Source organism: Berghia stephanieae, chromosome 1, assembly GCF_034508935.2.
Source record: "Berghia stephanieae isolate SIO BIC M18660-M18661 chromosome 1, UCSD_Bste_1.3, whole genome shotgun sequence".
NCBI classification, from domain to species: Eukaryota; Metazoa; Mollusca; class Gastropoda; order Nudibranchia; family Aeolidiidae; genus Berghia; species Berghia stephanieae.
The window spans coordinates 33,775,220-33,785,219 of NC_088360.1; the positions used below are offsets into that span (position 1 = coordinate 33,775,220).

The 10,000-nt window shown below is 37.0% G+C and overlaps 1 protein-coding gene across 1 annotated transcript in view; it reads left to right on the plus strand.

Annotated features, from left to right (window-relative positions):
• Window positions 1-10,000, plus strand: part of LOC144972478 (neuroendocrine convertase 2-like) — a 100,953-nt gene that overhangs the window by 35,126 nt on the left and 55,827 nt on the right. The window contains exon 3 of the mRNA XM_078913737.1: window positions 5,791-5,949. Within this exon, the coding sequence (XP_078769863.1) occupies window positions 5,791-5,949 (159 nt within the window). The remainder of the gene's footprint in view (window positions 1-5,790; window positions 5,950-10,000) is intronic.

The window sequence follows — 10,000 nt, forward strand, 5'->3', positions numbered from 1 at the left end:
ATATGAAGAAACATATATCGTGCTCGTACAAATAAACGTCTCAATACCAAACAAAATCTCTATAAAGCCAGGTAAAGCTCTAATGGCATATTCTTGGATTTGGCGTTACAAAAGTCAATCTGTCAACTTTACCAAGAGCTTTTTTTCTAGACTTGAGAGGATTGCGTGAGGTGTCAATATTCATTTCCATCCGCATAGACCTCTGGAATTTCCTGTCGCTGTAAGTTTGACGCCTCCGGCATTTAAATCAAGATCGATCTGGCCCAGACTCAAGTTTAATGATAATTTAACGTAGAGAGATAGGATAGAAATTATCACTACAGGTTTCCAAATATCCCGAGTGTGTTTTAGTATACGTCTTTATGAACCGCTGGAGAAGACCGAGGGAAAATAGTGACATATCATATCACAGAATAGTAATGAACAAAATAAAACAAAAACTAATAAACTCATAAACATCGTTTGTAGTGAATTTCTGTCTAAAAAATTTTTTTCCAATATTACTTCAGCATTGCAATTAGCTCGAGCCGTGATATTGCCGGAAATTTTCTTTATCAGGTCCTCTTATTTTGAAATATATCATTTAATAAGACATCTTTTACAAGCTTGACTATTAAAACGATGTTGCTACTTTTATCAAATACGTGTTAACTTCCCTTGAGATTTTTTTTAAAAAAAGTTTATCATCTCATGTGGACAATAATAAATTTGAAAATCCACTAAAAATTAAACTAAAGTTAAAGTAAATGTATAAAACTAAATACATTCGATATTTTTTTTCTTTTATTCCACCAAGACATAGCTAGACGTCTAATGTTATCAATGAAAATTTTGAATGTTTCTTATGACCGGGTGGATAGTTCAACTAGGTGCACAAGCCAGTGGGCTTTTTAAAAAAGCAAACCTTAATGTTTAACTATAATTCCAAGCAGTCTGTAGAATTCAAAGAAATACTTTGCATTTTAAACCATATTAAATTGTATTCTCTAGTTTCATTAATAGTCGATGACTTCCAAGAAACAATTGTCAGAATAGGAAAGGTGGTTTGTCTTCGACTAACATAGAATGCGTTATCAAATATAAATCAATTCAAAATTCCCACACGCCCACGTAACTAGCGCTTGTGTAACTTCCTGAAATGAGAGACAGAGAAAACGGAGAGATTGCAGAAGGTTGTTTATTTTGGGTGGAAAAAATCTCACCTTTCATAAGGGATATTGAAATAATTTTATTTATCATCCTTATCTTCATTTTTATCGCCAATATACGAGTATTTATGAAAATTACCATCGTTGTCGTCTCATCAACATCATCATCATCATCATCATCATCATCATCATCATCATCATCATCAACAACAACAACAAAAACATCACCATTAGCTACATCATCATCATCATCATGGTAATCATCGTCGTCATGTTCGTGATAGCATCACCCTCATTTTGTCATACTCAACATCCTCGTCAGTAATGTTTTCTCCCCAACATTATTATTTTTATGATTATTCCTACCCCAATTTCGTATGGATAATCATCACCACCTAACAATTTCTCTTTCGTTTTCGTCTGTTGTAATAATATGTTTCTTGTTTACTTTTTTGCAGGGGAGGTTGGGTTTTTTTCAATCGTTGTCATACAAAATATCAGGCTAATCTATTGAAAGAAACCTTACCTTCTTGTAGTGGACAAGCAAAAATTCGAATATATTAACCAGTTAACTGCCGAACTCTAGATAACATGTATCTAAAAATTTGGCCAGAAAACTCGTCCTTCAAATATCGATCGATTTAAATGACCCTCATCTTGACAAAAACTCTTCGCGAAGTGATCATTCTGATCATATGTAGTGCTTGGCATTCGTTTTTGTGTCCCCCAACTGAGCCACAAATTAATTGTTTCTATTGATGAGAAAATGGAAGATTGAGAATTGTCAGAAGAAAACAAAGAATGAGATTATCACTGAGTCAGGAATCCAAACCCGGGGCCCAACTAGTACGGCAATCCCTGCCTAGCTGAGAGATAGGAAAGTGAACGCATGAACATTGAACCATCACACACAATCGAGCCAGACCTGATTGCGAATGAGTTGGATGACCTATCGACTGAGCCAAAACGCTTTACTTAATAGTGACAGGTTTTATTGACAGCTTTTATGGCAAAATGGGTATACGAATAAGATCAATGAATATCGTCAGCGCCATTATTTTATATTTCAAAGAAAGGTCAAAGCTTTTAGTGAAATGCTATTAACTACACATAATAGATTACGTTGATAGTCTGTAATATCGAGGCTGAGCTACATTCTCCTAAGTATTCCGAGTAAGGGAAGTCAGGACAGAATTGGAGTCCGTTTACTTTTTATCTTTGGACCTCGCCTTTGTCAGATTTTGATGACTATTGACGAAAAAGGGAGGGTGCCTTTAATAATAATGTTATACGGATCAAAATGTCGATGAGTATGATAACGACGATGATGATGATGATGATGATAATGATGATGATGATGATGATGATGATGATGATGATGATGATGATGATGATGATGATGAGAATATACGCCCACAAAAAATATGTAGTTAGGTTACTATTGATCTATTAAAATTCCATTAAGTCATACAAGACATAAAATATGTCAAAGTGATACTAGGCTGCTTGAAGCTGTGGACTGTAAAAAGCAATAAACAAAAATAAATATAACAGCTTTTAAAAAAAATAAAGAAAAGAACAAAATACCAGACACGGGACGCTTCGGGCTCAAAACCCTTCTTCAGCCAACAACAAAAAAAACAGTAAAGACATAAATACATTACTAAATTCCAGATATACGACAGAGATAATTGGTAGATCTTCTCTTGTAGAGCTCTCTGTCAATTGCATTTTTGAAATGATTTATACTTTTGGAGTCCTTGGTTAAATATTTCAAATTGTTCAATGTATTAACTGACCTTTAATTATTTTTATTAACTGAATAAATATAGAAAATATATAAAAATATTGTATTTGTGTCTCGGCGGATTAATTTTAATTGAGAATTCTTTAAAAGTATATTGTAGTCAGTTTGATAAAAACTATGGACAATGTTGTATAACTTTATAAGGTCACTCCTTCTTCTTCTGCATTTTAGAAGTTAAGTAAGTTTAGGACCATCGTGCGGCTATGTGGTCTTGTGGTATGATAGTCGCTATCAAATTGAAAGGTCCTGTGATCGAGCCTTGCTCAGCGCATAGTTAAGTCCTTGAAAAGGCTTTTTACTCACATTCTCTCACCGACTCAGGTGTAAAAGGGTACCTGGCCGTTAACAGCGTTGTCTCTGTAGTTAAGTCCTTGAGATGTATGGGAGAACTGAATTGTGCACCTTTGTTTCTCTTCGCGCCTTGCGACTGGTAGGTCCAGTGCGGCTATGTGGTCTAGTGGTATGACACTCGCTTTCAAATAGGAAGTTCCTGTTTTCGAGCCTTGCTTGGCGCATAGTTAAGTCCTTGAAAAGGCTTTTTACTCACATTCTCTCACCGACTCAGGTGTAAAAAGGGTACCTGGCCGTTAACAGCGTTGTCTCTGTAGGAAAAAATTGTAAAATCGCCTTAAAGGCGTCATGTCTCGTTCTACATGTTACGTATTGCTGTCGGTCAGGGAATCTTTGTAAAGCACTTTGACCACGTTTAGTGGATATTGCTCTATATAAAAGCTCGTTTGTTGATCGACATGTAAGAAAAAAATATTCAAACCATCGTGAAAAAGAATGTGGTTCATCGTTTTGCTAAGGGCTCGATCCCACTTTTACTCATAGGGAATGAGATCAGCGGAAGAGTAGCGTCCCTTGATTGGACGTCACCCATAGTCTGTGACGTCACCGGCGGAAAAGTTATTAGAAAGAGAACGTCATGCGGTGAGGACGAGAGACGCATGCGCACAACCAAAATGACCATCTCTCTTTAATAACTTTTCCGCCGGTGACGTCACAGACTATGGGTGACGTCCAATCAAGGGACGCTACTCTTCCGCTAATCTCATTCCCTATTGTTGTAATGGACATGCTCTCAAAAGCAACACAAAACATTGTCCATTACAACAAAAATGTTAGGTTAAGCTAAATCAAGCCCCAAATTGCGATCCGCTATCGGACTTGTAAATATTATATGCTCGTTTGTATACTCTCACTGCGAGTATCAATGATACTTTAGTATTCCCCTTCTATGTGAATATCACTCAGAAATGGTAATCTTGAACCAATAAATGAGACGCGCTCGATTCAGGGATTTCCGAACGTGATTATAAAATCAATAATCAGAATATACAAGTAAGATTACTGTTTGCGTTATGCTTGAAAGTATTCAAGAGAGAATTATATTTTTCTTGCGTCCACAAGCGGTAGTTCGGTTGATAGAAGGAACGAATCTGACGCCACTCAGCTCGTTGTTATTGTTATTAGCCATCCAATTTTATGAGTATTCTCATTAAATTGTATCAGGCTTTAAATGGTTAAGGTTACATACAGTTTTGTTGGTACATAATATCCGGCTGGCAAAAGTTGTGAGTTTTTTAGATAAACGCATACGTCTAATTTCACCAGCCACCAGGAAAGAATTTGTAACGACGATGCGTTATATCCTTGAGTGAGGCATTTTATACAACTCACCCATTTGTATTTGGCAAGAATGATATCATGCTATAATAGGCAACGACGAGTATAATATGTGACCCATCATGCAACGGCATTATGGAGGAGTGATATTTTTGTTGAAAATTGAAATGGTTGTCAAACATATAACACGCGGGTGAAGTTTGATTTTTGTTTGTTTGTTGTTGTTGTTTTGTTGTTTTGTTTTTTTTTGGTTTGGTTTTGTTTTTGTTTTTTTGTTTTTTTTGTTTGTTTGTTTGTTGTTTTTTTGTTGTTGTTTTTTTTTTTTTTTTGGGGGGGGGGGGGGGAGGGGTATAATGGATGTTTAGATGTTCAGTACAAGAAAATAAAATTTGACATGTATGATCATTATATATATATATATATATTATGTATATATATATATATATATATATATATATATATATATATATATATATATATATACACATAACACACATATATATATATATATATATATATATATATATATTATATATATATATATATCAAATTCAATTTTCTAGTTTATCCCGCCATATTACCAGATTGAATTAGTGGGTTATATTTGAACATTGCTAGTACATTGAGGCGTATTATCTAAAATTGCTGCTATAGAAAATTTGATTTAGCACAATGGAGAGAGGACGAGAGATAGAGAGAGAGAGAGAGAGAGAGAGAGAGAGAGAGAGAGAGAGATGGTTGTAAATTGGTACAAGTACAACTCATTACAGATAGAATAAATTTGAAGTCACTCGGGTCTTTGTTATTGTTGGGTTTGTTTGGGGTTTTTTTTGCCATCCGCGTTTATGAGTATATCCCACTAAACTGTATTAAACAGACTATAAACTTTTAACGTTACACATTGTGGTGTGTGTTGGCCCGTTATAGATAGTATGCGCTTGGCGAAGAAGCTCATAATATTGCCATCCGGAAGTATAACGGACCAACACTCAAAACTGTGTGTATCCATGAACGTTTATAGTCGGGTTAATACAGTTCAGTGAGCATAACTCATAAACGCGGATGGCAAAAAACAATAACAAACACCTGAGTGATGTCATCTTCGAACTATCTATACTGCCGGATGACAATGTTGTGAGCTTCTTAGCCAATCGAACACGATCTATAAATGTGTTTGTGACATTTTGTGTTTGTTTGTCCTTCCAGGTCAAGACTGCCTTCCAGCAATCTGGATTCCTCCGATCCAAGAGAGGATACAAAGACCTGGAGGAGATGCTGACCATGAACAAGCAGGAAATATTACGAAAGGCCAAGCCACGTTTTGACATCCCTAATGATCCCGATTTTGGAAAACAGTGGTACTTGGTGAGTATCTGTAGTTATCACTCCTCTTTGTTTACAAGCGTACGTTGATTTTGAATAAAGAGCATTTTCCAGGGACGTAAATAGCGGGACAAGAAGAATGGAACTAAACTCAAACTTGAGCTTTAAACTTGAGCTTTTATATAGCGTAATATCCACTAAACGTGCTCAAAGCGCTTTACATGGGCTCCCTGACAAACAGCAGCACGTAACATGTAGAACGAGACATGACGCCTGTCAGGCGATATTACATTTTTTTTTCCCGACAGAGACAACGCTGTTAAAGGCCGGGTACTCATTTTACACCTGAATACGATGGGAGAATGTGAGTAAAGAGCCTTTTTCAAGGACTCAACTGTGCGCCGAGCTAGGCTTGAACCCAGGACTTTCCGATCCGAAAGCGCGTGTCAAACCAGTAGACTACATATCCCCACTGGAACTACCAGTCGTAAGGCGCGAAGGGAAACTAAGTTGCACAATTCAGTTCTCACATACATTGACAATGTCTTTTCGGGTTATAGCAGAAAACGATTTCGCTTATTGATCGACACCAAACGTGTGAACCTTAAACCCGAAAGAACAATGTAAAATAACACATTGCCAAGAAAAATGTTAAATCAATAATGCTGTCCTTTATTACAAAGAATCACAACAAATATTAGAATAATGGTATCATGCGACAACGATAAGAAACGTTTCAATTTGACTGCCACGACCAAAATAGAGTCCGGCGATAACCTTTTGTACTACTGGACTAACCTCCTCTCCTCACCTTCCAATGACACCCTGTCTCATCAAGCTCACACAAACACACAAACACACAGACATGCACAATTCCTATGACGAAATTCCTCCCACGCAGATAAAGCAAGTCACCAGTCACTAGCCACTCCATCCGTTATCAAGACTGCATTATTGACAGTTTTATTGCAGCAGGCATAGTTGAAAGGCTGTTGTCTGTCTTGTTTGAGCACCGTGTTGGGGTTTGTCCAGCATCATCTATAGATGTCGATGAGATTGTCTGGTTGAAGATTTTTTTCTATTACAACCAATGTCAGTATTGCATAATTGGATTGTCGAACAAACAATACTCTTGTACCACAGAGTGCATCATCGAACACCAAGGAGTTAAGTGCTGGTTATACATGTCTTAATAGTGTTTCGTTTATGTTCCGGTTAGCATGTGTGCTATGTTGCCGTCAAAATTTGGAAGTTCTCAAAATTAGTTAGTCAACAAAAATACTTATAAAATCTTCACTGTATTTGCAACAGAGCAAAATATGGGGACGAACATTCTTCATGACATCTTTAACTAATTTCGAGTTTACGTGAGGAAGTCCAAAGGCCGAAACGTCATTTGTTTTGTGTTGTTCCCTTATAATATATGAGTCACATTTACTCATTTTATCTTTCTCTCCATCTTTTTGCCTCATTTAGGCACCTCTAGTTTTTAGTTAGACAATTCCTTGGTGTCAATCGTTCTGACAGAACCAGAACAAAAAGTATGCTTGAATTCCTTTGTCGGCGTTTGGACAAAGCCAGACTGGATTACAAAATTGCCCTTCTTTGCTCCACGCCCGAAACGCCCGATTACCTTCAATCATTCGAGAACTGATTGCCCGATATACCCCAATTCGCCAACTTAGATCTCAAAATAACTACCGACATATCATTCCCAAAACCAATTTTACACATAACTGTGGTCGGTTGTCGGGTTTTCTTCAAATAGGATCATCCTGATGGAACTTACTTTCCTTGTCCTCGTGCGACAATATTAAAGTTTTGTGGTATGACACTCGATTTCAAATTGGAAGGTCCTGGGTTCGAGTCATGCTTTGAGTGCCGCATATTTGAGTCCTTGAAAAAGGCCTTTTACTCACATTCTCTCGCCGTACATAGGTGTAAAATGAATACTTGGCATTTAGCAGCGTTGTCTCTGTCTGAAAAAAAGGGATATTACACTTAATATCGCCTAACAGGATCTTACATTTTAAGTGTTGCTGTTGACTAGGGATTCCTTTGAGCACGTCGTGTGGGTATTGCTCTATATAAATGCTCAATGTTTTTTATGTCATTAAGATCTATCAAAGTGGAATTGACAATTTTGAAAAATCGTCTTAAGACACACCCTTTTTTAAACAAACGTGGGTCATAATGTATCCAATGTAGATATCGGAACACGTTGTGAATAGCAATATTGATTCTGATTTGTGCGTCTTGAATGTGTTCTACGGGGGGGGGGGGGGGGGGGGGGGGCGGAAATGCGAGTGCGCTCTCGCGCGTGCTTTAAGTATTTGTGCGGTTGATTTGTTGTTGGTCTTTTTAAAATACTGGGTTTTGTTCTGAATATATCTATAATAATTAAAATGCAAATTCGTATAGAGCTTTAGGGGATTCTAACATCAATTTGTTTCCTGAAATTGCCGTTGTAAAGTTTCCAATTGGACAATTCCATGTCACGTAAATTATATTTTACGTCATTTGAGAAAGGGTGTTTAATTTGATTTTATTTTTCATTTATTTATCATTATTTTACTCCAAATAGTCGCTTATCATGAGCAGAAATTGATATCCTTCAAATAATGTATCCCTTTCTTTTCAACTTACACACAACAAAATAATAAATGATAGAGGGATGAATGTGAATGTCTGTCACGAAAATTAGATCTGGAAAATGTAGGACAAAAATCATATCAGATAACTGTAAATTTCTGTGATTTGATATTTTTGCAATGCACCTTCACCTATGCACATCTTATTTTTTACGTCCCGTAAATTACACTAATTTTAAATATCTCTCTCTCACACACACACACACACACACACACGCACGTACACACACACACGCCCTTTCTCTCTCTCTCTCTTTCACTCTCTCTCTCTCTCTCTCTCTCTCTCTTTCTCTCTCTTTCTTTCACTCTTTCTCTCTCTCCCTCTGTCTTTCTTTCTTTCTCTTCCTCTAAGTCTCACCCTCTCTCTCTCTCTCTCTCTCTCTCTCTCTCTCTCTCTCTCTCTCTCTCTCTCTTTCTCTCTCTCTCTCTCTCTCTTTCTCTCTCTCTCTCTCTCTCTCTCTCTCTCTCTCTCTCTCTCTCTCTCAACGTCATGTCCAATAGCATGCTTTTATTTCTATAATAAGGACAGAGAGCGGATAATAAAACCCGGCGGTCGATGATGACGTGAGCAACAAGTTATTAAAGATGCATTATGCATTATTTCTAGAAAGGCGGACAGAGTCCCAATAAGCTTTATCTCTCCTTGTTAGAATGTAACAAGCCTCTCGTCTCTTATTTCATCTCGGTCGTTTATTCCAAGCCCTGATCTTACATGATCTAAATACTGGCTTCATAGCTCTCGTAACGGGGGTTTGATTGAATGGCTTGGAGGCGATGGATGGATTAGGCGTCAAACTAATATTTGATGGATTGACGCATTGATTGATTGTATGTAGGATTGATGGTTTGAAGGATTAGGTTTAGGGAAGGCTGGGATTAGTAGGTGAATTCATATAGTTCTGCCGTACAAGGCACTATCTATATCTCTCATTTACACCAGGACGGTTTATATATCGTTAGCTTAAAGATGAACCCTAATTTGTCCCTCCAAAAAAATCAAATATATGAGAAATGAATGAGAAAAGAATGTTTTTTTAGTTTGCTGTTGTTATGGCGGGAAATGACAAAGGGAGTTAATATGTGACCCTCCGTCTCAAAACGGTATTATGTCGGGATGATTCAGACACCAAAAAGTGAATTTAGAGATGGAATGATGAGAAATTGGACCTTAGAAGTTTTTGTAAAGCAAGAAACAGTATTTATACTCCAGCATAACGTACATAAATTAAACCCAAGTTTGATATTTGTGGCAAAGAATTCAATTTCCCTTACCGAGTGGATCCCCACATAATACCGTTTTGATACGATGGGTCACATATTTGATATTTTACCCCAATTTACACGGTTCGGTCCCTTGATTGATGGACCATCTGGTGTTCTTATAATACTATATTAAAGACCTGCATAGGCAACAACCATGGATCGACATGTTTTGGGTTTTT